This window comes from Ovis canadensis, chromosome 1, assembly GCF_042477335.2.
Source record: "Ovis canadensis isolate MfBH-ARS-UI-01 breed Bighorn chromosome 1, ARS-UI_OviCan_v2, whole genome shotgun sequence".
NCBI lineage: Eukaryota > Metazoa > Chordata > Mammalia > Artiodactyla > Bovidae > Ovis > Ovis canadensis.
In genome coordinates this window covers 28,295,273-28,322,608 of record NC_091245.1, presented here as the reverse complement: position 1 = coordinate 28,322,608, position 27,336 = coordinate 28,295,273, and the positions used below count along the sequence as shown (strand labels likewise).

Sequence of the window (27,336 nt, the reverse complement as noted above, 5' to 3'; positions counted from 1 at the left end):
CACTTGGAGCGGCTGTCCCACTCCGTGGGGAGGACGCTGAGGCTCCAGCAGGGGAGCTGCCCACCCCCACACTGGATCCCGGGGGGCAGGTGCCCCCTCTTCCAAGACAGTCCCAGGAGGCAGGACAACTTGGAACTGGAACCCAGAGAGGCCCTATGACCTAGCAAGGTCTCACAGCATGTCTGTAGGAAAACCAATCAGACTGTCCCCAGCCCTTTGCCTGTCCAGTCCTTCCTACTGTCTAACCTCAGTCCCTCCTGCTGCTGCCAAGACCTGTTTCCTCTCCCCAGAAAGTGCTGCCCTGTGAGACCAAGCCTGTGAGCCTCCAGGAGATTGTGGCAACTCAGCAGAATGGCTGTGTGAAGAGTGTGGCTGAGGCCGCAGAGCTGACCCTGGGACCCTCCTGTCCCCACCACGTCCCCGTCCAGGTGGAACAGGATGAGGAACCAGCTACCACCAGTCTGGACCACTGCACCATTGAGATCAGCGAGCTTGAGACCAACGTCTGAACCTGAGGAGCTACAGGGCCTGGGGAAGGCCTCCAGGGTTAGGGGCCAAGGGCAGGATCTCAACTCACTACTTTCCTGAGCACAAGGGCCAGGCTCACTCTATCTCCCCACCCCTGAGGGTCCAGAATGGGCTCCGCCCGACGGAAAGTGGACTGTTAGAAAGGGGGAAGACTGCACGTGGGGATCCCAGCTGGAGAGTTACAGGCAGGTGTAGCCTGAGCCCCGACTGTGACATTTCCACTGGGTTGGCCTGTGCGGGTGGCAGGCAGGGCTATGGTCCCCACTTTCTGGATCACAAAGTTGAGGCTCCGAAAGCTGAAAACACTTGCCCCAAGTCTCAGAACAAGTGATATCAGGACTAGGACTCTAGTTCAAGTTTTTCAAGCCCTGGCCACTCCCTGCCAGAGGACAGGGATGGCTGCAGGGTCAGATGCCGAGAGGGAAGCTCTGCCCCCTCCAGGAACCCCAGAGCCGCCACTGCTTTCAATTTACAAAGACATAGCAATGTCCTGGTTCTGCCCCAGCTGTGTCCCAGCCCAGGTCCGCCCCTACCCAGCCTCATAACACGTGGCCTCAGACCAACAGCTCTCCCCAAGGATGGGCCCAGCCTAAAGCCGAGACCCACAGCCTTCCACGTGCCACAGCCCGTCCCGTCTCCTGACCTAGCAGTTCTGTCTCATAAAGCTCATCTGATGTGGAGATGAAGATGTCTTCACCAGAGCTGCAGGGCCCTTAGAAACCCCCGGGCTAGTCTCCCATTGGACAGGTGAGCCAGCCAGGACTGGGGACGCAGACTCACCTGGGATGTTTCAGTCAAGCTGCCCAGATGGCCCTGGGGTCAGCACTCTCCCCACCCCCCGCCCCAAAGCCCATGTGATAAAGAGGAGTTAGATTTTCTATTCCTTTCTGTGTTTGCAAGTTCAATGATAACTAAATAAAGGTATTTTGTTTTTCAAATCTTGTAGGCTTAGTGACCATACCCAAACCAGCATTTCTTTATTGGGTTAATATAGGCAAAGCACAGACTTGCTTGTCTGGGCAGTCCGAGTACAGACGGGGCTGTCCAGGAAGCTGGAATGTAAACAGCCTTGTCTGCATAGCTGGAGTGTAGACAGGTCTGTCTGGGCTGTCAGTGTGTGGACGGGCCTGCCTGGGCAGCCAGAGTGCGGACGAGCCTGTCTTGGTGGCCAGAGCGAGGACAGGCCTGCTCGAGCTGTTACATGCAGGAAGCAGAGCACACGCTGGGCTGCCCAGGGGCCTGTCTGGGAACCACGGTGTGGACAGACCACTCTGCTCATAGCCTGGGTTCTACAGGCAGGACCCTGAGGTCAGTCCTCACAAAAGAAACACATTTCTTCAGCCAGCCTGGCTCCCATCTGTGAATGCTTTGCTTTAAGCAGGGGATGTGCCCAAGAAGTTTTCAGACTCTCCTTCTCTTGCTCTCTTCAGCCTCACAGTGTCTCCAGGAGGCTCACAGGGGACACAGAAGACCCTGGCCACACAGCCTGCTCTGGATGCACTTTGGGGAGAAGATACAGCCCCAGGGTTTTGCACCATGGAGCCCATGAAGCTGGGGGAGGGGATGAGAGAATCAGGAGGGTAATCAAGTCTTAAATATTCAGTAGAAAGACTGATGCTGAAGCTGAAGCTCCAAATACTTTGGCCACCTGGTGCGAAGAGCCAACTCACTGGAAAAGACCCTGATGCTGGGAAAGACTGAAGGCAGGAGGAGAAGGGGGCAACAGAGAATGAGATGGTAGGACGGCATCACTGACTCAATAGACATGAGTTTGAGCAAACTCCAGGAGGCAGTGAAGGATGGGGAAGCTTGGCGTGTTGCCGTCCATGGGGTCGGCAAGAGTCAGCTGAACAAAACAGCCACCTGCCTCCCAGGCCCCACTCCTGAACTACCTCCATCTTCCTCCCAGGGTCATAGTCTGAAGAGTCCAGGAAGGGCCCTAGGCTCCTCTTCTCACTATAAGGCTAGAGGCTGTAGAATCCACCTTGGGAGCATCCTTCTTTTCTTAAGGCCTAATCACCTATGACAGATCAAATGTCCAGCTAACTCTTCGCATGGTGTGCCTGGCCCCCTTCCTGTAGCTCATCTCTTTGAGCAATGGTGTCTGCTCCATACAGGTCAGGAAGCTGCTCTCTACTGGGCTCGACAGCAACATGCTTACACACCTCTAGTGGCGGGGGGCCACCACTTCCGGGGCATGTGATCCACTGCGGGGCAGCTCTGCCTGGCAGATGTTCTTCTTTGCTCTGAGCTGGGGGCTGCCTTCTTCTGGCCCAGCTCTGGCCCTGGTGGTGATGGTGACACACTGGGCTAGTCTGCCACCTCTGGGCAAGCCTGCAGGGACCAAGGCCCTGAGGAGGGTTCTGCTCCAGCTCCCAAGCCTGCCTCCAGCCCCTTTTGCATCCCAGCATCTGCTATGGGACAGACCCCATCAGTCATGCCCCTCAGTGCCCAGGAACTCAGAGCAGCCCAAAGCCTGCAGGTCCTCTGCCTGGATGCTCAGCCCCTCGGGAGCACAGAGTGGGCTCACAGGCTTTGTGTGGTGGTCCCGGCCCAACCTGTTGACCCCCACCAAGTTGAGGGGCTGCACGTGCCTCCAGGCCACCTCACCTTCACCTAAACCTTGCGTCCCTGGACTTCTTTCTATGGGATGACTCTGTGGTCCCCCAGAACTGAACTCTGCACTGACTCCTGCTGGTCAGAAGGTGCTGAAGTGCTTGGGTCCTGCCCGGCGGCCAGGCCTGAGCCCAGCACCTGGCAGGAAGCACACACAGACACGGCCACAGGCTGCCAGACAGGGGTAATGCTTTTATATTAGTTTTTCTGTAACAAGAAAAATCAGCTTTGAAGTTTTTATCATTGTTTTTCCTTAAAAAAGAATTTAAAAAAAAAAAGGCACCCAGAACTCCCCTCAGGCCCAAAGAATAAAAAAGTTCTCTCATCGGTGCAGCTGGGCCCTTCGCTCTTGCTCCACCTAGCCCCACCACCTCCGCCAAGCTCAAGTCCAAGACCTCAGCAGCCTCAGACCTTCCCTCTGGCCTCAGTGGGGCTCATCCAGCAAAGCTGTGTCTGGGCCGGCCAGGGCCTGGTGGGGAAAGACTGCCCCAGCCTTGGGGAGCATGACCAAGGCAGCAGTCCTGAAGGTTCTTTTCCCCAAATGGAGAGAAAGGAAGAAAACCCAGTCTGTGAGTTCCAGAGGGTGCAGGCACCTGGCCGCAGACAGCATGGAGATAACTCTGTCTTCTCCAAGGGACAGATGGAGGGGGCAGACAGACAGACGGCGAGCTGGCCATTTCTGGCTGGGGCAAGAGCTGTTGGTGGCAGAGGCCGAGAAGAGCTATTTGTATGTGATGTGTGTGTGTGTGTGTGTGTGTACATGTGTTCACGGGGCAGGGAGCAGGTACCCATGAGTGCTGGGGCTGGTCAGACCCTTTGCCTCGTCTGTAGGACCCAGGGACTGAGGGCAGCATTGAGTGTGGGGCCGACAGGGGGATGTTTGGAGGACGCTGTGCAGCTGGCTGTGTGTGGGTGTCTGGCTGTGGATGGACTGCAGGAAGGGGTGGGGAGGGGAGACTGTGTCCAGCCTATGTGTGGAGTGGGGCCTGGTGGGCGCTGCGCTGGGAGTGTCTGTGAGCAAGGCAGAGTGGGGGCGCGCAGGGCTCAGGCATGTGCTGTAGAAAGGCTCCAGCGGTCCGTCGTCCTGCAGAACACGCGGGCGAGTCAGGGGAGGCCAAGGCAGACCTGCCCACCAAGCCCAGCTGGGGCCAAAGGGATTAGACTCTGGCAGGGTCAAGCAACTGCAGGCCCGAGGGGAAGTTGCCCTGGGAGTACAGAGCCAGTGCAGGGGGCACCCCCTGGGAGGTGCTCCTGGGGGCCTGGTATGGACTGGAAACTTCTGGACCCCTTGGCCTCTCTTGGGGCTGCTGACTGTGGCCAATGTCCTCCAGAGGGGCAGATTCTCTCTACCCTGGGACCCACAGTGCCTTCCCGAGGGCCCCAGCACCCACACTGAATGGCTAGTGACCCCAGTCACTGACCCCTGGCTCTGTCCGAGGACAATGCATGGAGATAAGGGGCTCCATCTTCACGCCCCTGGGCCCAGGAGTCAAGAAAGGTGACTCCCAAGCACTGCCTCTGGGGTCGCCCTCTATAATCAGGTAGCAAGCCCAGCACACTCACACCTCTCTCTGCCATCAGCTAGACCCCTGTTCCCTCCTCCCTATGGCCTCGGCAGGATCCTCAACCCCACTCAGACCCCTCTCTGTCTCAGACCCTACTTCAATTCAACATCCTAATAGTGACCAGTGGCCCCTGGATCCCCAGCTCAGCTTACTCTGATATCTCTCCTGACCACACCTCCTCTCCTGGCTACTCCCCACCACCATGCTCACCCTCCAACCTCTTCCCCCAGGAGACCAACCCCCCCCCCCCTTCACCCCTTCCCTTTCCAGCCTGAGCCCCAGCATCTGCAAGGGAGCCTCTCTCTTGTCAGCACCCTGTTTCCTTGTTCCTTGCCTTCCTGTCTCACACTCCTGGCCAAAACCTCAGCCATGGATGAGTCCAACTGGCCATTGTCTCCACACCCAACCTGGTCTGCTGAGTATTTGTTGCACAGAGAAACCAGAAGGCATCGGGCAGGTGTGACCTCACATCCAGCCACGAAGCCGCTGACCTGCATGTGACTGTAGCCTCTGGAGAACTGACCCTCTTGCCCAAGCCAGTCCTTCCTCCTGCTTGCACAGGTGTGGCTACACCCAGCTCTCCTCTCTTATGCCTTTAACTCCTCCCTCAACATGGGCCCCTCCCCATCGGCATTCAAACCAGTTCTGTTGCTTAAAAAGGGCCCAGCGTGAACAGAATTCTGCCTGAGCTTCATGCATCCTTCCCACCACCAGCCTCACTCATCTCTTCATAATCAAACTTCTCAACAGACTTGTCTATAATCCCTGAACCCTCTCCTTTCCAGCCACTTTCTCCACCCTCTTTGCCCCTGAAACTGCTCCCCACAAGGTCACGGTGATCTCCCTGTAGATAAGTCCAGTGGGTTCATGGCCATGCTCAGCTCCATCAGTCTCTTTGTTGTGCTCACACAGCTGATTCCTTCCACTTCCTGTGCATGGATGCATAACAGGCATGCATGTGTGTGTGTGTGTGTGCACATGTGCACACAAGGGCGTATGTGCCTGGGGCAGCATGCGTGTATGTGCTCACAGGCATGCACACGAGCATATGCAATGGTGTGCTTGTCCTGCATCTGTGAACACACAGTAAAGTACGTGCGAGTGTGTCTGTGTGTGCATACGTGCGGTGTGTGTTTGAGTGTCTGCTTTGTGCATGTGTGTTCATGCTTCGGTGAGTGTGAGTGAGTGTGAGTGTGTGCACGTGGGTGCACTGTGTGCGCGTGTGATGGCCCTCTGTCCTGGGCTGTCTGCAGCTCTGCCTCCCTCCCCTGGTGCTCTGTCCCCTTCCTCCCGCCGCTCCCCTCCAGCTGGCAATCCCCTTCCCTCCTCTCTCCCTGGAGAGCTCCCCCAGCCTCTCGAGGCCTCAGGGACTGTTTCAAGGCCTATGATTCCTGGACCTCCCTCTCCAGCCAGACCTCACTCTGGAGCCCCAGATCCAAATAGCCAGTCTACCCTGGGCAGCTCCCCAGTGCCCTCCAAACTCACCGTTCTCCTCACCAGACCTGCCCCTCCTAGTACTATTATCCACCTGAAATTCCAGGCTAGAACTGGGATCTTGTCTTCTCCCTCACTCCATGTCCAGCAGGACTAGCTGGGCCCCTCAAGTCTACACCTCCAGACCTCCTTTCAGGCCCATCTGCTTGTCTGCATCCTCACTGCCCACCTCCAGCATCTCTGGCTTGGGTTGCAGCAGTAGCCTGCTTGTGGGCCCCCATATCCATTCCCTGCTTCCTCCCTCCCAGTTCCTGGGTGTGTCCCATCAGGGATGCATTGCTGTGGATGGAGGCCCTGGCACGGGCCAGCCTCCCCTGGCATGCTGTCATCCCCAACCTCACACCCAGGGCCTGAGCACACTGAGAGCTCTAACAGATTTGCAAAATGAACAACGAAGCAGGGTACAGAGGGTGGAGAATGGGCAGAAAGACCCTAGACTGGGGTCAGGGGCAGGAATGTGGTGAAGCAGGCTAGGGCGCCCCACACAGACCACCCACCTACGTCAGATCCTGTTCTCCCAGTCACTATCGCCTTTCCTCTTCCTCCTCGTCGTCATCGTCCTCCTCCTCCTCTTCCTTCTCCAACCGGCCCCGGTCCTTGGAAACGTCACCAAACTCAAAGTTGCCCTCTATGTCCAAGACCTGCAGGTGCTTCAGCTTCCGGAAGGCACTCTCCACCACGGAGCCCACGGCCAGCTTGTTAAACCTGTGTAGGGCACCCACGTGAGGTCTGTGCCATTAGCTGAACAGTGTCCCTACAGTGACCCAGCCCAGAAGTGGAGTGGAAGGGACAGGCCCTCCAGGAAGACATGCAGCAAGCACAAAAGAAGGGGGCTTAGGAGTCCAGGCCATCACAGGGAGTTCAAGGTATTCTGTGTGGCTAGTGCAGCGGGGAAGGGTGACCCTGTACAGAGGAGAGAAGGCCTCCACCGTATATGCTCTTACTATGATCTGAGGGTGGCAGACACAGACAAGTCTTCCCTGCCTGCCCATTGGCATTAACCTGGAGGTCTGAGGATGCTCTGTGGCCAGCCTGAAGTCACCTTCGTGCTGGGTGTAGAGGGGCACAGGAAAGGCCAGGGCCGCAGTGGGTTGGGGACACATGTTTGGGAAGGGGAAGGCTGGACTCTGATCTCAGGCCCCCTCAATTCTCTGTACCTTAGTCTCCTGCAGGAGCCGAGGCATAGGTCACACTGCACCCTGATGTCACCCCGCCCGAGTCTTCTAGGCCACAAAGCCCCTGGAGGGCACCTGTTGCCGTTCTCTGATCTGTCTGACTTGGAGGGAGATGGTGGGAAGAACCACTCTGGTTCCGCTCTCCTTGGGGAGCCAGGTCCTCTGAATCATCCTAAACCCCCAGAACCCAGTGATGACCTGAACATCTGCTGTCCTGGGTCTGAGGCCCAGGCCCAGCCTATCTGGCTGTGGACACAGCAGTCACCCGTGCTTTCTGGGCCTCAGCTTTCCCAGCTGTAAATTGGGAAGATGCTCTCTGTGGTCCCTTCCTGCCATAGGAACATCAAGAATGCCCACAAGTTCTGCTTTTTAAAGTTTCCAAAGCCCTTTCACAAACCAGTGGACCTCACCAGGCCTGGCCAGGACTGTCTCCACCCTTGAGAGTTAAGGGAACAGGAGCTCACTGGGGCTCTGTGCTGTAACCAGGGCTCTGCTCAATGGAAGCACTGCTTCAAGCACTGACCTCTACCTGTGAGTGGTTCCCATGGGCCCTGACCCCTCTGCTGGAGCTGGGCAGCCCCTTGAGGGGCAGGGCCTCCTACCTGAGAAAAATCCCTTTGAGGTTGGGTGTGGCGTCAAAGGCATTGGCAGGCACGGCACTAATCTTGTTATTCTGCAGGTACAGGTACTCCAGCGACTCTGGGAGCCCCCTGGGGATCTCCGTGAGCTGATTCCCGGCAATGTCGAGCAGCTGCAGGGGTGAGCAGGGCAGATACAGCACTTGACAAGCAAGCTCCCACTGACCCGGAGCATTCTAAATCTCATAACCCCGTGAGGCGGGCTCTATAACTATCCCCATTTCCAGACGGGAAAACAGAGGCTCAGAGAGGTTCAGAGATCCATAGCAGGCCATAGGGCCCGCAGAGGCTGGAAGCCGGGGCTTGTGACTCCGAGTCCTTGTTCTAATTGGCGTCTAGCCTACGCTGCTCCTTCCATCCGGCCACACGAATGCACAGCCACAGTGCCTGGTGCTAAAGGCCGTCCTCCTTAACACACCTGTCACCTTCCTCAGACTAAAGACCCCAGAAGGGCAGGGACTAGGTGTCCTCCAGTCTTTAAATCGCAACCCAACTTTGTCAGATGAGGATAGGGGCGGGGCTGCTCCTTTGTAGATCTCAGGGCCATGTGGACAGGGGCCGAGGGCCAGGATTCAAGGGCCACAGTGACCCTGGCATGGCAACCAGGCCCCAGGCTGGTCAGTGTCAGACCCACCACAGGCCTAGTGTCCAGGAAGCACGTGGCCAGGGAAATGGGGTGGTTTTCCCAGGGAGCAGAGCACAGCTGCCGCGGGAAGGAGAGCTGGACGTGCCCGGGGCCTGGCTCACTGCCTGCACCTGGGGCTGTCAGCACCCTTGCCCTGATACACACCTGTGTAGCCATGGGTGGGCTTCCATCATCTCAAGCTCCCTCCTTACACTGACAGGCTGGGGCTCAGGGCCAGGGAACGGGGGGCCATAAATCCAGATTCCAGATGCAGGGAAGCACACGATTCAGGCACCCTAGGGAGCCTCCCTGTCACCTTCTCCATCAGCAGGGCTCCCTGCTCCCCACTGGGTTCCTTCCACACGGATCCAGGACTTCCTCTTTCATTCTAGACCTCCTCAGTGCCCGGACATGGAATCCCCGAGACACTTCCTCTGTGCTGGGAAGCCAGGCTGGCAGGGGCGATGGTCACAACACTCTGGCAATGACAGCAGCAGAATGGGGCTGAAATAAGGGGGCCAGGGAGGGGCCCGACCCAGCCCAGTCAGGGTCGGGGGAGCAGCCAACACAGGTGGGCGCTCTGGACCAGTGAGAGCAGCTGCTTGAACAAAGATCCCACAGGCCGAGGAAGGTCTTCACCAAATACCCCACTCCTGACTGGACTCACCCAGACAGCCATTTAACCTGCCCATCGTTGGTGGCTTTCTGGAGGAGGTGACAACTGAGTTGAGTCCTAGGTATATGATAAGCTCTAGGAGGGCAGTGCGGAGAAGGCAATGGCACCCCACTCCAGTACTCTTGCCTGGAAAATCCCATGGGCGGAGGAGCCTGGTAGGCTGCAGTCCATGGGGTCGTGAAGAGTCGGACACAACTGAGCGACTCCACTTTCACTTTTCACTTTCATGCATTGGAGAAGGCAATGGCAACCCACTCCAGTGTTCTTGCCTGGAGAATCCCAGGGACAGGGGAGCCTGGTAGGCTGCCGTCAATGGGGTCTCACAGAGTCGGACACGACTGAAGCAACTTAGCAGCAGCAGCAGCAGCAGGAGGGCGGTGACTCTGGATCTGTCTTATTCCCCTCTAGGTCCTCAGTTCTAGAACTGGGTCTGCATGTGGGGAGGGTTCGGTATCAGCTTGTAGAATGAATGAGTGAGTAGGTGTCACTGGCCTTCCAGCTGAGGGGACAGTATAAACAAGGTCCAGGGCACCTGGGAAACCAAGAAGCTCAGCTGGGAGCAGAGGCAGACCAGGCACTGAAGGTCACAGCCAGGATTCTGGTCTGGGTTCTAAAGGGGAGCCACAGAAGGGTTCTGGGTGGGTATACAGTGAGCATGTTTGTTTTTTTATTTTTTCAAGATACCTGCTGATTGCATGTGGAATATAGGAGTGAAATGCTCCTAGGAAGCTGAGGTCCAGGAAGAAATGGGGGTGACTTGACCTTCTGATATGACCAGTAGGATGGAGAGAAGTGGAGAGATGGGGAGGTGTCATGATAGAGAGGGCAGGTTCAGTAACAATGGGCAGTGGGGGTCAGATGGTATGGAAAAGGGGGTGGCAGGGCAGCGTCCACATTTCCTGTGGACACCCAGGTGGGTGTCACCCCCTTCAGCAAGTTAGCCAGTGCAGCAGGAGGAGCAGGTGTGGAGGAGAGGGCGATGGGGCTGGGGCCCCTTAAGAAGTGGCACAAGAGAGGCTGGCACAGGTGGCTGGACCCTGGTGTCTGACACGCAGCCGGGCTCTCTGGGTGGGGGAGACCCTGGCTGCTCCTGGAGGACCAGCCACCTCCCACCACTCACCCTCGGGGCTCAGCCCCACCTCCCTGCCTCCCACTCTCAGGGCCTCTCCCCTGCACTCTGCTCAGACATCCCCACCCTGACAGCTCCCCTGACAAGCATGTACTGTGTGCCTCCCACAGCCAGGGCCCTGGTCCAGCAGTGAACACAACAGACAAACGCCTGCACCTTGTTCTAACAGGAAGAACGGAAAACAAACAAGTAAACAGATGACCTACTGTCGGAGGGAAGAGGTTGTAAAGAAAAACAAAGCAGAGGAAGGTGGCAGGCAGTGAAGGAAGACCTCCCAATGAGGGGATATTTGAGCAGAGCCTTGTGAAAAGGCTGAGGATATTTGGGAGAGGGGGGCCTGGGGAGAGGGGAGCTGAGCCTCCCAGGTTCCTTAATGAAGTTCCCTTTCAGCCCTTCACTGCGTCAGGAGGCTTCACTTGTAACCAAGGAGGCTTAGTTCACATGGCTACACAGCCCTCCTATCTCGGGTGTGGCTACAGGAGCCACAGCCACTGGCCAGTCCCAGAAGCCCCAAGTTTACCCCTCTAGACTCGGCAGCCTGGTGAGGTTAGCCCACCTCAGGTACCTGCCAGCCTCCCCTCCCCCAAGCCCAGCCTTCTCCAGGTACCTATCCTATGCCCACAGGTGGGTGAGCTCTGCTTTCTCACACCACCTGAACTGTCCTTGTCCTTCAGTCCTCCTGGACAATGCCCCCCCACCTGCAGCCATGACCTCCCCTTGTCCCTACAGGGTTCCTCAAGCCTGTCCCTGCAGGTGGAAAGCTCTGCCTTGCCTGCCAGCTGAACTCTGCCCTGCACTGCTATACCATGAGCCTAGACCCTTGGCATGGCCCAGGCTCCATACCCTAATGCCCAGGCTGCCCAGCCGGCCCTTCTCTAGAGGCCCTGCCTGCCTGCTACCTGCTCACCCGGGCCCAGTAGCTAGGTGGGCTCAGGGGAGCCCGACCAGTAGTACCCTGAATGGGCACGGCCCTGGCCGCTTACCTGCAGACCGGAGAGGTCAGTCCAGGCTCGGGGTCCCAGGGCCCGGTTGCGCAGCCGGTTGCCGGTGAGGTAGAGCTCTCGCAGCTGGGCCATGCCGGCCAGCGCCCCACGCGCCAGGGCGACCAGCTCATTGCGCTTGATCTTCAGCACGTGCACGTTGCGTGGCAGCCCAGGCGGTAGGGTGTGCAGCCGGTTGCCGGAAAGGTCCAGCGAGCGCAGCAGACGCAGCTTTCGGAAGGCGTCGCGGTGCACCTGTGGACTGGTGATGCGGTTGTAGCTGAGGTTGAGCTCCTCCAGGTAGTAGGTGGTGGCAAAGTCGTCGCGGCCGATGCCGGTGATCTGGTTGTGCAGGATCATGAGGGTGCGCACGCGGCGGGGCAGGCCACTGGGCACGCGCTCCAGCGCGTTGTTGTACAGGTGCACCGTGTGCAGCCGCTTGAGGCCCTGGAAGGCCCGCGGGTGGATGCCCTGCGCGCGCAGCTGGTTGCTGTGCAGCAGCAGGTACTCGAGACTGCGGATGGGGGTCAGCACGTCTGCGTCCACGCTCCGGATGGCGTTCTTCTCCAGGTGCAGCAGCACCAGGCTGCGCGGCAGCCCCGCCGGGACCCGCGACAGGTTGTTGCTGGACAGATCCAGGTACTCCAGGCTGGAGAGCTTCCTGGAGGGAAGCGGGCGATGAGGTCGGTGGGCAGGAGCCCAGGTGGCACTTGTTTCCAACATTACTCCCAAGGGAGGTGGCAGGGGACTTCCCTCTAACTCATCCCAGCTCTGCCACTAGCTGACTGGGGAACTCAGTCCTCTCCCAGCCTCTCAGTAGCTTGACTCAGTGATACACTGGTGTGAAAGGATCTAGCATGGTTTCTGACACAGGATTTGTTTGAAGACTGACTGTTTAAAGCCTTTTGTCCTCTTAGGCTACCCTGGGCTTGAAAATAGATCTGCCTTCAACAAGAATGCTTGAGTTTCTACTTTGCACCAAGAAGCCAGCCTCTGCAAACACTTCCTTGCCTTACTAGAATTTGGGCAGGACTTACATAGCGCTATTCTTCGGGACAGAAGTGTCAGCAAAGGCACAAGCCTTAAAGTTCCTTCTCCGAGAAAACTGGCCAGGGGCAGGTGGAAAAGGACCCGGCCAGGTGAGCCCTGGGAGGGGCCTCCTGAGCGCAGAGCTCACAAAGAGGCCAGGAAGGGGCTCACCAGAAGGTCTCATTGTCCAGGCCCTCATCAGTCAGGTGGTTGTTCTGCAGGTACAGCTCACGCAGGTTGCTCAGCTCGCTGAAGGCACCTGGTGGGATCTTCTCCAGCTTGTTGTTCTGAGAGATGGGAGGGTGGGAAAGGGGGCATGAGGGATGGCCAAGGGGCAAGGACACAGCCTTGAGATGAGATATGGAGAGGGGTCTGGGGGAGCCATGGGGAGAGGGCCCAGGCCTAAAGGACTCAGTGTGGGGCTGACAGCCAGGTGTCTGGGTCTCTGTCTGCGTCTCTGCAGTGGATTCTGTGCCCCCCAGCTCGTGCCGAGGCCCCGCAGCCTCACGACTGTGCCCGTGACTGTGCCTGGGCTCTCCCCCTGCTCGGGCAGCGCTCCTCCCTGCCCTCTCCCTCCCACCTTGAGGTGCAGTTTGTAGAGGGCGGGTGGCAAGTGCTTGGGCACATGGCGCAGGAAGTTGCTGGACAGGATGAGGATCTCAACATTGCTGGAGCCATTGAACATGCTGTCCGGCAGCCCGGCGTCCGCCAGCTTGTTGTTGTGCAGATACACGGACCTGGGGGCGAGGCTCAGGTTCTCCCTCAACCACCCCCACGCCAGCTCACCTGGTGAGCCTCCAGACCTTGCTCAGGTTGGGCCTGTGGCCCAGGGCACCCTCTTCCCATCTCAACAACCTCAGACGCCACCAAATCCAGTTCCCCCTACACAGCTGAGGGGACGAAGGAACCACCCTACAAGTTAGTGGAAGAAACAAGACTTCCTGATCCCCAGTCCCTGCTTCTCCATAACCTTCAGGGTTCTCACTTGTTCCCCAAGTGTTGCAGCCCTGGAGTCCCTGCCTGTCCACACAGCTGGCTCTGAGTTCTGTGGGACCTCTCGAGAATGGAGCCTGTCCCTGTCACCTCTTTGTTCCCAGTGCCCAGCACAGGATCTGGGTTCAGAGGAGGTGACCCCTCATTCATTCAGCAAGTATACAGTAAGTGTCCCTATGTGCCAGGACTGTTCCAGATCCTAAAGATACAGCAGTGGACAGAACCAACAAGTCCCTGCCCTCATGGAGCTAACATACTACAAGGAGAGAAGACAACGAATAAGAGAAGTCCACAGGCAACGCAGTTCCTTCTTGCTGTATGGCCTCTCTTGGGCCTCAGTCTCCTCATCTGTGGGACAGAGCGATACACAGTAGCACTGGCTTCTCCAGGGAATGAAGAGAATCGAGGCGTCAGATTCAGGGACAGAGTGGCACCTGAGGCTGTCAGCACTTTCTCCTCCCCAGCACCCCACCCCCCACCCCCGCTCACATGCCTGTGCTATGGGGCCTCACCCAGAGCAGCTCTCAGCAAGGGCAGCTCTGCCTATTGGAAGAGGCTTCCCTCCCCAGGGGCTAGGCAAGGAGGGAAATACCCTCACCAGCTCCCACAGTTCCCCAGACCCCACCCTCTGTCCTCACCTCTGGACTGACCCCTTCTACGCCTTTAGGGGTCAGCCCTCCAGACCTTGTGCCCCTGCAGCCCTGGGTGTCTGTCACCTCAGCCCTGAGCATGGGGCATCATGCACTGCCCATCCCTCTTCTCTGGGTTGCCTGTACCCCACTCAGGGCCTGCAGCCTCTGCCTCAGCTTCCCCCCTTTCCCCAACCTAAGCCCAGGGTCCCCCTCTGACCTCTGACCTCAAGTTTGGCTTCTGACCAAAGGTGAGCCCGTAGATCTTAGTGAGATAGTTGGCAGCGAAGTCCACACTGATCAGGGCATTTGGCAGGAAGCGGGGTGCCAAGGTCAGCTGGAAAGGGAAGAGTTGGGGTAGAAAGACCAGTGGAGGGTGAGAGGCCAGCAGGGAGTCACACTGCCTGCTGCTCATCTGAGCCCCTTCAGTTTGTTTCCTCTCTGCGCCTAGAGCCATCTTTCTAAAGTTCCCAATAACAAAACCAGAACCTCTATGGCTCCCCATAGTCCTGAGCTTGACGTTTAAATCTCTCCATCTTGTCCCCTGCCCTGCCCATTCTCCTGGCCTCGCCCCTCACTGCCCCCTGACACTGGCCCTCTGTGCAGGCACAGTGAGCACCCATGTTTCTCCAGCCCCAGTCCATGGTATCCACCCTTCATTTATTCGACAGTACTCCCTGAAATCCGCAATATGCAGGCAGAGTTCCAGGCCCTGGACACGTCCTAGGGAACAAGACACAGATCCCTGCCCACACCACCCACACCAGAAGCTTACATCCTAGTGGAGAAGATGATACACAAGGAATAAAAGCTTCGAGAGTGATCACTGCTGTGCTGGGAATTCAAACAGACTGAAGACAATGAATGACTTTGTGGGGTGCTTGGAGAAGAGATGACGGCACTCGAAATGCCATCTGGGGGGGAGACCACCCACACAGCAAGGGCAGTGAGTAGAGGCCCATGTTGGGGGGATCTGCCAGGTTCTGGGGGTGGGAGCCAGTGGGGAGATGAGTTAAGGAAGCCAGGAGGGCCAGGGACACAGGTCAGCAGGCCTCAAGGAGACGTGTGGGTTTCTTCCTGGGCAGAGAGGGAAGCCGTTGGGAGGGTTTTAAGTGGGGAGGGGACAGTATAGAGCTAGAGTGGGGCAAGATTTTGAAAAACCCCTCTGGCTGCTCCGAGGAGAAGGGCCACAGATGAGAAGGCGGGTTGTCCTGTGCTGGTGGGCAGGGCAGGGGCTGGGGAGCTGTAGAGAGAGCAGACGTGGGTGAGCCAAGCACTCCTGGATTCATGACCACTGGCATTGCAGGTGGTTGGAGATGCCCCTTCCAGGGATGGGGAGCGGGTAGTTCTACTTCCATCAAACATCCAGGGAAGATGCTGAGGAGGCAGGTGGATCTTTGAGTCTCACATGGGAGTAGGGAAAAGCCTGGAGACTGCCTCTGGACATGGCCTTGATGTAGATGGGTGTTGTAGACCAAGGAGGAGATAGTCACCTTAGGAGTGTAGAGAGAAGGGCCAGGACAGAGCCCTGGGACAGGCCGAATATTGCGAGGCTGAGAGCCTTTCACCTTCACTCCTGCTGTCCCTTTTACTGCAGTGCCCTCCCCCTTGAGGCCTCTGGTTGCAATCCCATTACCCTTCATGGCCCTTCAAATGCTGTCCCTCCAGGAAGCCCTCCAATGCCCCCTCCCCATGGGGATGAGCTCTCACCCCACTACACTGATGTAGGCCTTGGCCTCAGTCATCATCTGACCACTCTGAAGCCCTGTGTTAAAATGCAGGGTCTGGACTGTGTCTGAGCACCAGTAGGAACCCAGCAGCTGGCCCAAAAGAGGCCCTGGTGAAAGTTCTCTGAGCTCAGCCCCAGACACGCTGCCCTGCTGCGGGCCCCTCACCTTGTTATTGGCCAGGTACAGGTAATTGAGGTTGGTCAGATGCTCAAATGCCTCCTCCGGGAGCCCTTCAAAGGACAGGCATCGGTCAGAGCCCTGGATGAAGGAGACGCTACAGGGGAGCACGTGAGCACTGACCACCCCACACCCACCCCGCCTGCCAGGACAGGGAGGCACTGCTTGGGGCACATGCGGCTCTGACCCTACCCAGCCAGTCCCAACAGGCCTGCTCAGTGCCACCCCACCCCTAACCCTGCTCTCAGAGGCTCAGGCTCAGAAGAGCAGATGGCAAGTGTCCGCTGATAGATGGCTGATCCTTCACCTTCTCAGGGCAGCCTGGGTGGGAATGGGCACCAAAAGATCAGGCCACAGGGCAGAGGCCCTGCCAAGAAGGAGTGTGCCCCTGGGGACAGCTCCAGAGGGTCAGAGAGAATCCTCACACGCAGCCCCAGGCAGGGTAGGGCAGGGCGATGTCTTCTGAGCCCCCTCTCACCCCCGCCCTGCACCTGGCCCTCTCCTGCCGCATCTGGCAGATGTGCTGTCAGAAGCCAGCTGTCACTGGGAGCCCAGCCAGGCTGGCCCTTCTCCAGTCCTGAGGTCGGCCTCTGACACTTGGTTCTGAGCTCCCAGACCCTCAGATGCTGGGACTCACCCAAGTATCTAACAAGAGGGAACAGTTACATAAACTGCGCAGCATCCCTCTGTGGAATACCCTGTGTCAAATGATGGCTGTGGAGAGTTTTCAGCAACATGAGAAATACTGCTGAACTAACTGCTTAGTGAAACAAAGCAATTATAACAGTTAGTATCGATACTATAAGTACAGCTATGAATTAAAAACACAAAGAAAAAGGACTGGATTGGATTGTGGTGATGGCTGTACAACATATAAACTTATAAAAACTCATCAGATTATACCTTTAAGTTGGATAAACTTCATGGTGTATAAATTATGCTTTTCTTAATGGAAAGAAATATACCAAAATGTCAATAGTGATGAACTTCACGTGGCTCAGCTGATAAAGAATCCACCTGAAATGCAGGAGACCTGGGTTCGATCCCTGGGAAGAGAAAATCCCCTGGAGAAGGGAAAAGCTACCCACTCCAGTATTCTGGTCTGGAGAATTCCATGGACTGTACAGTCCATGGAGTTGCAGAGTCAGACACGACTGAGCGACCTTCACTTTCACTTTTCAGATGGCAGTGGCAGGATAATGAGTGGGGTTTTTTGTATTCTAATTTCTGTATTTCCAAAATTTCTACTATAATTAAAAACTATTTTCATCATCAGAAAAAAAAAAAACTTTTAAAATTTCAGGATTCTACACGCTTTGATTCTAAAGGCCTTCTGTGATTCCTCAGACACTGGAGTCTGAGCTGCTCTGAAGCCTCTCCTTTGATCAGACTCCCCGGTTTCAGAAACACCCAGCGGTGGCTGTGAGGCAACCACAGGGAGCACGTGCCGTGAATCTGGAGGGCAGACCATCCCAGGCCTGCTCTTTCCCACATGCTGGGGTCTGCAGGGCGGGCCTTTCCCCTAGGCACCTAGGTTCCTGTCTGGGGTCCCAGCCCCCAGCCCTGGGCGATCCCTCACCTCGGGAAGTCAGGCGGTTGTTCTGGAGGTTCAGCGTCTCCAGCCGATGCAGTCGGGAGAGCTCCCTGGGATAGATCTTCTCCAGCTGGTTGTTCTAGGGGGGAGACATGGGGACGGTGAGGAGGCAACACAAGGGGGTGCCCAGGGCTCCTGCCCCATTAGAAGCCTGCACCTACCTCAGTCCGTTCCCAGGAGCCAGTTCCTCTGTTGGGCCCCTCCGCTGGGATTCTGCCCCATGGTGGACAGACCCTGGGGACTGGCTCTGAGCCAGGCCCAGGTGCGGGTGTTGCAGGCACAGCAGTAACCACAGCAGAGGTGTGGCCCCCCTTCTAAGAGTGCAGGCATACACATACACACACACACACACACACACAGATATCCACAGGCAGTTCAAACTTAGAATGCTGTCTTCCCTCCAGAACTGTTCCCACTTAGTGACACGTGTCCCCAGCCCATTCCCCCCTTCCCCAAGCCAGAAACCCACCTTTGGTTCCTGGCCCAGGGGACCCGACTTCCCCTTGGGATGCTTTAAAACCTGGGTCAGGTAGCACCTCCTCCAGAAGCCTTCCTGGGTTGGACTGGGGGCTGGACAAGGAGCTGCTCTGGCCTCACAGCACCAGTCCTTCAACCTCTGTCTGCTCTTTCTACCTGTATAGGTCTCTGTCTCCCAGGTAGACAGTGAGCACCTCACAGGCAATATATGTTTGAGACCACCCTACTTGCCCAGCAGCCCACACAGGACCAGAAGCATAGCGCTGGTTCACAGGAGCTTCTTGGTGGATGAACCTACAGAGACCTGTCCTCAGCGTGTCTCCTTCCCTCAGGGTCCCTTGGTCTTGGGCTCCCACCACCACCAGTGCAGACCCATGGGGGCTGTGTGACCATGGGCCGGTCACTGTCCTTCTCTGGGCCTGGTCTCCTTTGGAAATAGGTGCGGCAGCCCCTCCCTGTCCCTCAGGGCTACATGAAGGTGATTACGGTTGCATCAATGCCTCCAGAGTTCGCATCAATGCCTCCAGGGTTCTCGTCTGGAACACTGCGTCCCACTTCGGGCAGTTCTAAAATCTAGACTGGGCCTCAGCTGGGGACAGCACTGGACCCCCCGAGCCCCCAGGGTCCTCCTCGGGGGTCTGCTGTGTGTTCACCTTCCTGGTCCGTAACGGTGTCTGAGGTACCCTGTCTTCCCAGAGGGTCAGCTGAGGGCAGGTCTGTGTTGGAGCTCAGACAGGTCCGGACTCTACAGACAGCCTCAGCCCAGACTCCTCCCACGAGACAAAGCAGGTCATAACATCACAGTGCTCTGTGCCCGGGATGTCAGAGCCGGGATGCCCCTGGTGGAGGCATCCTTTTGTCTGACCTGCCCTAGCGCCCTGCGTCTGGAGGGTGGGAGGCCATGGGCAAGGACTGTGGTGGGGGTGGGGTGGTTCCAGGATGGGAGCCACCATGTGCGGGGCAGCCCCCTGTGACCCTGACCATTGGCACAGCGTCCCAACCTCACCTGCAAGGACAGGTGGTTGGTGTGCTCAGGCAGGTCCCCCGGGAACTCGCGCAGGTCGATGCCGCCGCAGTCCACGACCCCCTCCTGGGAGCAGGCGCAGTCTCGAGGGCAGCCAATGGTGGCTGGGCCGCGCCCCGGCTCCTCAGGGCTCAGGACTAGCACCGGCTCCTCCTCCGAGAATTCATTCTCTTCGGGGCTCAGGCTGCGGGCGCTGCTTCCGCCAAACCCTGGGGCCCTCACGGCGAGCACCACTCCCAGCTGCCGCGGCAACAGCAGCAGGAGCAGCAGCGCCCAGCCCTGGGCCATGGTACCTGCAGGAGGGGTCAGTTCAGACTCACCCAGAGGCCGGGGCTGACTTAACCTATCAGGTAGCGCAGCCAAGGGACTAAGGCCCATGGAAGTCATGCTGGGGCCTTCCACGCCACAGGGCAGAGCCCCTCGGGACCCTGTCCTCTGCACACACCAGCTCTGCTGGCTGCCGCCCTCCCCTCCGCACCCCCTTATCAGCGCTGCCCTCTGGCGGCTGGGGAGGGGGATGCAGGTTTGGGAGTTGGGGGCAGGTGAGCAGAATCCCTGTCCTTAAGCAGATCTGCAAAACCTCCCAGAACCCTCTCTGGGCCTGGCCTCAAGAGATCCGTACCCTCCTTTCACAGGAAGGAAAGCTGAGGCCTGGGAAGAGCTCGGACTTGCAGGGCTTGGCTTGGACTTGGCTGAGCTCTCGCTATCCTGGCACAGGCAGTGCTGGGAGGCGCCTGTCCTTGGTTGAGCAGACACAGGTCACGGTGGGCCAGCAACAGGTCTGGGCCACCACAGGTCTGAGGTGTCCTAGCACCTCAGATTGCCATTCCAGGATCTTCAGGACATGGCCCTGCCTCTCCTCCAGCTCCCACACTCACCTGCCCTGCTTATTGTCTGTTTCGTGTTCCTCCCTCCAGGCCTTTGCATGCGCTGTTCCTTCTGCCCAGAACCTCCCCCTTGCCTCTTGTGCAATCAGCAGTTTCTCCAAGAACTAACGCCAGTGTTAGGTCCCCTGGCATATGAGATGCCGCAGGCCTCTGTATCACTGTTCCCCCAGGGCTTGGCATGAGTTGAAAATGTGATGTTTTGTGTTTCTTCCACACAGGGCTGTGAGCCATTCTCTGTCCCTGCATGCTGTGCACAGAGTAGTCATTAGTGAATGGAGCTGCTACTGCCTGAAAAACCCTCAAGTCCTATCTCTGGTGTTTGCACCCTCAGCTGCCCTCACCAGCACCTGCAGTGCTCATGTGATCAACTGCCACCTGCAAGAGACCTCTCCCCAGCATGGTCCCTTCAGGCAACAAGGAGCAGGTAGAGGGATGGCCTTGGGCCATTGAGGAAGATGCTGGGGTTCCATCATCAAGGCAGCCATGGGCATGGCTTAGCTCTGGGCTGGTCCCTGGAGTTCCCTTTAAGAGACTCACTTAGCAAACATCTCTGGGGTGTGGTAAGTTGGGACAAGCAGTAGCTCTGGTACACAGACTCTGGGGTTAGGTCCCTTTTGCTGCTTGGTGGCACTGACCTTGCTGAGCCTGTTTCCTCACCTTACAAGGCAGATAACAGATCTAACCTCAGAACTCTTGGAGGGAGTCAACAAGAGAGCAGATGCAAAGCCCCTGGCACCCACTGGATGATGAGGCTGCTCTCACTATTGTGATGCTTACCAATGCAGGTACATGACAGGTGTCCAAGCCTGGGTGCACCCACTCTGCAGCCTGAGCATCTCTTCCCACCATGAGCCCAGGGATCACAGCCCAGTGGTTAGAAAGCTCTGATGAGATGCTGGGTCTGGGAGGGTTGAGCAATCGGGGAGCTTGATGATGATACTGATGTCTGGTTAAGCAGGCATACTCTGAGCCAGAGAGACGGGGCTGTGAGCTCTGCTCCTCATCAGTCCTGTGACTCTGGGCAAACTTTGCCACCCTCTAAATCTCACATTCCTCCCCGTCCAACTGGGTGGCATAGAGCTCTCCTGTTGGGGAGACTGTGAGAGTCAGTGGGATGCATGTACTGCACACAGTAAGTGCTCAGTAAATGTTAGCTCCCTGCTGATTAGCTCCACCACTAATATCCAATCCATGGGCACCATTGATGTCCCAACCACAACACTGTCGGCTTCAGAACCTCCCTGCTTCTTCCCCTTCCAGTGCATAGCTCCTGACTGTGCCTTTCTGGTCCAGTGCTAGGCCCACCTCCTCACTGAAGATTTGCACATTCCATTCTTCAGCGAATTCTGCTGCCCCATGGCTGCTGCGGTATTTCAGATACTGCTTTGCCTCACTCGTTGGCTCAGCCAGCTCTCGAAGGTGAGGCCCCATCTAGCCCTGTGCTAGGCCTGGGGGATACAGGTAAAGTAGATAAGGTCCCTGCACTTAGTCTCCAAGAGGCAGCAGACCCCAGTAAAATAACCACTGCCCACCAGCCTATGTGAGCCCTGTAAAAGGGGCATAAGGCCCCAGAAAGAAAGCTGTGAGGAGGGAGAAGAGGGCCGGCAGCCAGACTAGCTTGACCCCATAGGTACGTCCACAAGGCTTTGGCAGACTCAGGCCCCTGAGGCAGCAGAGAACCAGGGGGCCCAAGCACACCAGGGGGCCCAGGTTCCATCAGCAGCAGTGATGGATGCATGCTACAGCCTGGCCCTGCCTGCCCTACCACACCCCTCTGCCTCGTGCCCTGTCCAAATGGGCAATAAATCCTTGGCCAGCCTACTGACCGTCATTCCCAGGGCACGTTATAACCCTCCAGCTATCTCAACAGCTTCCAGCCCCTGGAGCCACCTGCATCTCCCTAGCCTGCCCGCCCGCCTGTTGGACCCCAGTGCAGATGCAAACTCTGGGAGGTGACGTATGGGCACAGGCCCAGGCCCCAGATTCAATCAAGGCAGGAGGCCAAGAAGAAGGATCCTCCCCACAAATCTTATACACTCACTAGACCAGCTAGTTCTCCTCCTTCACCTTCAGTTTTGCATCTGTAAGGATATGTACACTGTATCTATACAAATATTTAATTTATATTAACATATAAACCAGATTGAAAATGTTATCACCACTACACTATAGATAAGCCCCTGAGGCCCAACGGGGTTGGCCAATACAACACAACTGTTAAGTGGCAAGGCCAAGTTCCCAGCCTGGGTCTTAACCACAAAACCATGGAGCCTTTCCCTGGGCCAAGCACAGCTGGGCACTGAAGACCCAAACAAGTGACTCAGGTATGGCTGCTGCCCTTAAAATCCTCACATAGCTACTGCTCAATATGGTGGCTGCATGTGGCTATCAGCACTTGAAATGTGGCTACACTAAATTGAGAGGTGCTATAAGTATAAAATGTAGTATATATAGATTTCAAATAGTACAAAAAATGTAAAATATCTCATTTATTTTTTATAGTATTATATGACAATATGTGCATATTTTGAGCTAAATTATTAAAAATTTGCCTGTTTCTATCATATATTAATGCATATATATATGGAAGCTAGAAAGATGGTACTGATGAACCTATTTGCAGGATAGTAGTGGAGAGTACCTTGGACTGCAAGGAGATCCAACCAGTCCATCCTAAAGGAGATCAGTCCTGGGTGTTCATTGGAAGGACTGATGTTGAAGCTGAAACTCCAATACTTTGGCCACCTGATGCAAAGAGCTGACTCATTGGAAAAGACCCTGATGCTGGGAAAGATTGAGGGCGGGAGGAGAAGGGGACGACAGAGGATGACAGGATTGGATGGCATCACTGACTCAATGGACATGGGTTTGGGTGTGCTTCGGGAGTTGGGAGGCCTGACACACTGCGGTTCATGGGGTCGCAAAGAGTCGGACACGACTGAGCAACTGAACTGAAGTGAGTTGAGTGGAGGTGCAGACATAGAGAACAAACTTGTGGACACTGTGGGGGAAGGAGAGGATGGGATGAATAGAGAGAGTAGCACTGAAACATATACACTATCATATGTAAAATAGGTAGCTGGGTGGGAAGTTGCTATATGACACAGGGAGCTCAAACCCAGTGCTCTGTGACTACCTAGAGGGGTGGGACACGGTGGAAGGTGGGAGGGAGGTTCAAGGAGGGCACGTATTTATAACTATAGCTGATTTATGTTATAACTATGGCATATTTATAACTATGTTGCTATATGGCAGAAACTAATACAGTACTGTAAAGCAATTATCCTCCAGTTAAAAATAAATTAATTTTTTAAAAAATGCTTTACCTGCTTCATTTTACTCTTTTTAACATGACTTCTAGAAAATTTTATGTCACTCACATGGCTTACATTGATGGTTCTCATATTTCTGTTGGTCAGTGCTGGTCTAGACATTTTGTGTAAATTGAGTATTATAATACCACTGTCATCAGAGGTGTGATAGAGGGAACCTAGAGTCCACAGGGGCCCAGAGGAGGCCTAAGTATATCCAAAGCCAAGAAGACTCCAAGAAAAAGCAATGCTTTATCTAGCCACGAAGGATGACTATCAGACAAAAGGAAATGGGTGATACAAGCAAGGGGATCAGTGTGTGCAAAGGCCCTGGGGCAAGAGCACTCACGTGACCTCTGCAAAGCTCACTAGAGTATCTGTGGGGGTTGGAGGACGGAGCAGTGGCCATGGTCCAAGCCAACAAAAAGTCGAAAGCCTTATCTTTGCAGAGATAAGAGGTTGTTGAAGAACTGGAGTGTGGCATAGGCAGGCTTATGGAGGGACCAGTGGGGAGCTCCTAGAGGCTGTGCAGTGAGGCATGCAAGGGATAGTAAGACTGGTCTCGGCGGAGGGAGCTGCTGAGCTGCAGGATGGAGAGGAAGAGGCGGTTTCAAGGGAGTGGGAGGAGGAACAGACAGGGCTTGGAGAGTGGTGGCCCCAGTTCCATGTCCCCCTTCTTCCAGCTTGGCCAGCCACCCTGAGGGCCTTGGGATCCTGGGTAGCTCCAGTTCCATCACCTCATTTGCTTGTGACTTTGGTGACATCATCGACCCATCTGAGTCTCAATTTTTTTGTTTTGTTTCTCGAAGAATGTGGAGCAAGATAAGCCCCCAAGTCCCTTCTTTGTGCTGAGCCATGTTGGACCTGTGTGTGGAAGAACAGTTTTTCGAGGCTTTGGAAGTCCCCAGAGTGAGCAGTCCTCATGAGCAGAGCTCACACTGTTGGGCGAGAGGGACAGTTCAGTCTGTGGGAGTTGTTCCAATTTGAATTGCTGTGTGAACCTGGATGAGTCACTTCAGTGCTCTGAGCCTCTGTTTACTAGTCTAGGCAATGAGATAAGAGCTCCTCATACGGAGTCAATGAAAAGACGTGGCCAGCTGATGCTGGAACCCAGCAAGTGCAACATACTTGGGGTTACTGTTACTGCGGAAATAGCTGGAACCCACTGTCACCCACCCACCCCTACCCCCCGGGAACCAAACCTTAAGGCCCAGAACTGCTTAAATGAGGGGTTAAGGCAGGACTAGAAGAAGGAGAGTGAAGGGAGATCCAAATAATGAGGTCAATCCTCAGCCCCCAGCACCACCTCCCTCCTCCACTCAAATTCAGTAAAGATTTGCTGAGCATCTGCCCTGTGATGGGCCCCCAAAGCTGTATCTTACTGACTACAACAGAAATCCCAAGACTAAGAATTAGTCTTCCTTCTTTGCAGAGGAGAAAACTAAAGCAGGCTCCCACAGTTGCCCATTCCCAGCAAGCAGCTACTCTAATTCTTTTGCCTTGGGAAGCCGCTCCTGCTTGGGTTAGCGAGTTCCGTGATGTTCCCGCAGCACCCTTCAGGGCTCAGCTGAGCTTTCCCTGACTCCCTAGGCAAGGAGCAGGTGCTCAGGAAATGTTTGCTGAATGAAGGAATGTATTTGTGAAAGGCAGACTTGGAAAGATCTACAATATTATTATCTGGTCTGATTCCCTCAGTTTACTCATTAGTATTTTAAAGGCAAGGCCAGGATTAGATTTTGTGTCTTCTGATTCCTGCTCAGAGCCTTGGGCTGGTCCTGAAGACTGAGCAAAGATTCTCCTGGTGGACAAAGGGGAGGAAAAGACACTCAAGGCAGAAGGCAAGCCATGAGCAAAGGCACAATGTGGGGAGGGTAAAGAGGGAGGTGTGTTTAAGGAAGGGTAAACAGGGAAGGGAAAGTCAAGTTTCCAAGGGCATCAGGCACTCTGCTAAGGGGTTGCTGACAGGGAGCTATCAAGGGTTCTAAGCAGATCATGGTCAGAGCTCTTATGCAGGACTTTACCAGGCCTAAAGGTGCAACCATTAAGTCACCCCTGTCCCAAGATTCAGATAGAAGGGACAAAGATGCTCCCTCAAGATTTCATGACAGCATTCATGTGAATATGACATTTCTTAACTTGAATAGGCTGGCCCTGGACCCTAAAAGGGGACATGACCTTCCAGGGGCTCCCAGTGGGGCCTTCTGGACCAGCTTGAAGTCCAAGGGTAGACGCTCCAGTTTGTGTGGCCCTCCATCTTTCCAAGATGCTCTGCAAGGTGCAGGGTGAGCATCCTTCTGGGCATCCCGGACTCGGATCCGGACGATCACTGCGGCAAGCACGCTTGCGTCTGCTCCTCTCCTGAACTTCAGGCTGCAGCTACCGCCCACCCCCAGCCTCAGCCCCAGCCCCGGAGGCCACCAGCAGCTCGCCGCCGCCCCCTCTTCCACCTGACGGCGCATCAGGTATTCTAATGCCGGATCGCATCCCCTGCCCAGGCCAGCCTGGAGGTTTAAGGACCTGCAGCCTGGGAGCTTTGAGCGCCTTCGCTGGGGCGCGCCGGCCTCGCCCCGGACCCTGCACTCCGCCGTCATCCCCCAACCCTCTTCTCAGTCCCGCTGTCCCAGCGGGGAGGCAGCCGGATAGACAGACAGACACCAGGGCCCCAGCTGAGAGCTCTGGCTCAGAGCGACTGCGCGGAGCGGGGCTGAGGAGCGAAGCCCAGGGCGGCTTGGGACAGGGACGCGCGGCTCCGCCTCACCTGTCCGCGCGTCCTGGGAGCAGATCTCTGCCCCGCTTCAGGCCTCAGTCTGTAAAGGGGTCGAAGAGTGGGCTACCTGGGATGATCTGACCTGGATAGACACGGGCATACTCAGCGACCGGGCTGCAGGTACAGGGCTCCTCTACCCTCCCCGGTTCCACCTGCCCCCTCCGTTCCCTGTCGCCTGCCCGCGCCCTTCCACTCCCCCCTCCCATCCGCCCGCAGATTCTTTCCAGATGTGCGCAGCGGGAGGGGCCGGGGCTGGGACCAGCCTCCCGCCGGAGATGAGAACAGGCCCCTGCCGGGTCGGGATCGCGGAGGGTCGCGCCCCCTGAGGCAGATCTCTTCGGCTGCGCCCTCCGGGTAGGGCTCTGACTGAGGGGGCCAGATGCGCGGCCCCTCCGGGCCAGCTGCTGGGGCCGTCATACCAGCGCGGGAAGTCCGAGTCCGCTGCCCAGCCAGGTCCCGGCCCTCGGCCCACCCGGCCGCCTGCGCCCTGTACCTGCTGCGCCCCGCCGGCCGACCGCGCTCTCCCGAGTCTCGGCTGCGCTCCGCGGGCGTGGGCTCCTTCCATTCAAGTCGAGCCGTGCGCTCGGCGACCGACGCAAGTTTTGTTGTGGGTTCTCTCCTCCCCGCCTCTCCCCCGCCCCCACCCCCCCGCGTGCATCTGCTGGACGCCGGCCTCCTCCGGACACAGGCGTAGGGTCCCGGCAGGCGCGGGCAGGGGAGGGCCTGCCCCTCCCGGCGTTGGACCGGGCTGAGCCCCACTTCCCCCGGAGGAAGAGACCCCTCACCCTTCTCCGCCCTGACGGGGCCGCCGTACCACGCCCCCACCCCTCTCTAGGAGACTGCGAAGGCGGGGTGCCTAGCCTGCGACGCTTCCTAGTTCCCAGCTTTCTCAAGTGGAACCGGACCCCCTCCAGGCCCCAGCACCTGAAGGGCGGGCGGGAGAGCGGGCCCCTTCCACCAAGTGCGTCTGAGTTCTACCTCCCTCCTGGGAGAGGATTTTGCAACCGCTCCAAGCAAGAGTACCTTTCCGTTCACTCTCCTACCTTGGGGTCTTGGGCCGTGGCTAACTGGGCAGCGAGCCAAGACACTGCTGTGCCCCTTCCCGGAAAAGTCCCCCCCACCAACCCTCCACCCCTACGCCTTGGCCCTGCGCCCACAGCCTGGTGAGCCTTGAAGGACGATAAATTGGGCTGAGAGTAGGGTGCATAGGAATCCCAGTCGCAGAGAGACTAAGGGGGTGAGCCATGAGCCCTCGTGGTACCGTAGTGCTCCCAGGAGCTGAAGACGTTTCC

At 56.8% G+C, this 27,336-nt stretch overlaps 2 protein-coding genes across 5 annotated transcripts in view; one reads left to right on the top strand and one right to left on the bottom strand.

The window, feature by feature from the left end:
* Positions 1 to 1,488, top strand: part of SLC1A7 (solute carrier family 1 member 7) — a 51,637-nt gene extending 50,149 nt beyond the window's left edge. The window contains exon 11 of the mRNA XM_069559822.1: positions 291 to 1,488. Within this exon, the coding sequence (XP_069415923.1) occupies positions 291 to 509 (219 nt within the window). The 3' untranslated portion in view covers positions 510 to 1,488. The remainder of the gene's footprint in view (positions 1 to 290) is intronic.
* Positions 1,481 to 26,977, bottom strand: PODN (podocan). Of its 4 annotated transcripts, none has more exons than XM_069559467.1 (12): positions 26,538 to 26,977; positions 26,036 to 26,126; positions 19,062 to 19,372; positions 17,564 to 17,657; positions 15,973 to 16,037; positions 14,305 to 14,414; positions 13,036 to 13,192; positions 12,627 to 12,742; positions 11,430 to 12,087; positions 7,981 to 8,129; positions 6,701 to 6,908; positions 1,481 to 4,228 (listed from the first exon to the last, which is right to left on the bottom strand). In XM_069559467.1, exons 3-11 carry the CDS (start codon positions 19,365 to 19,367, stop codon positions 6,728 to 6,730), a joined length of 1,836 nt encoding a protein of 611 aa, XP_069415568.1. In that variant the 5' UTR covers positions 19,368 to 19,372; positions 26,036 to 26,126; positions 26,538 to 26,977; the 3' UTR covers positions 1,481 to 4,228; positions 6,701 to 6,727. The 4 variants fall into 4 exon arrangements, with proteins under 4 accessions (XP_069415568.1, XP_069415644.1, XP_069415809.1 ...); XM_069559543.1 differs by having other exon boundaries at positions 1,481 to 2,079; positions 26,538 to 26,861; XM_069559708.1 differs by lacking the exon at positions 26,036 to 26,126 and having other exon boundaries at positions 26,538 to 26,954.
* Between the last annotated feature and the right edge of the window lie 359 nt (positions 26,978 to 27,336).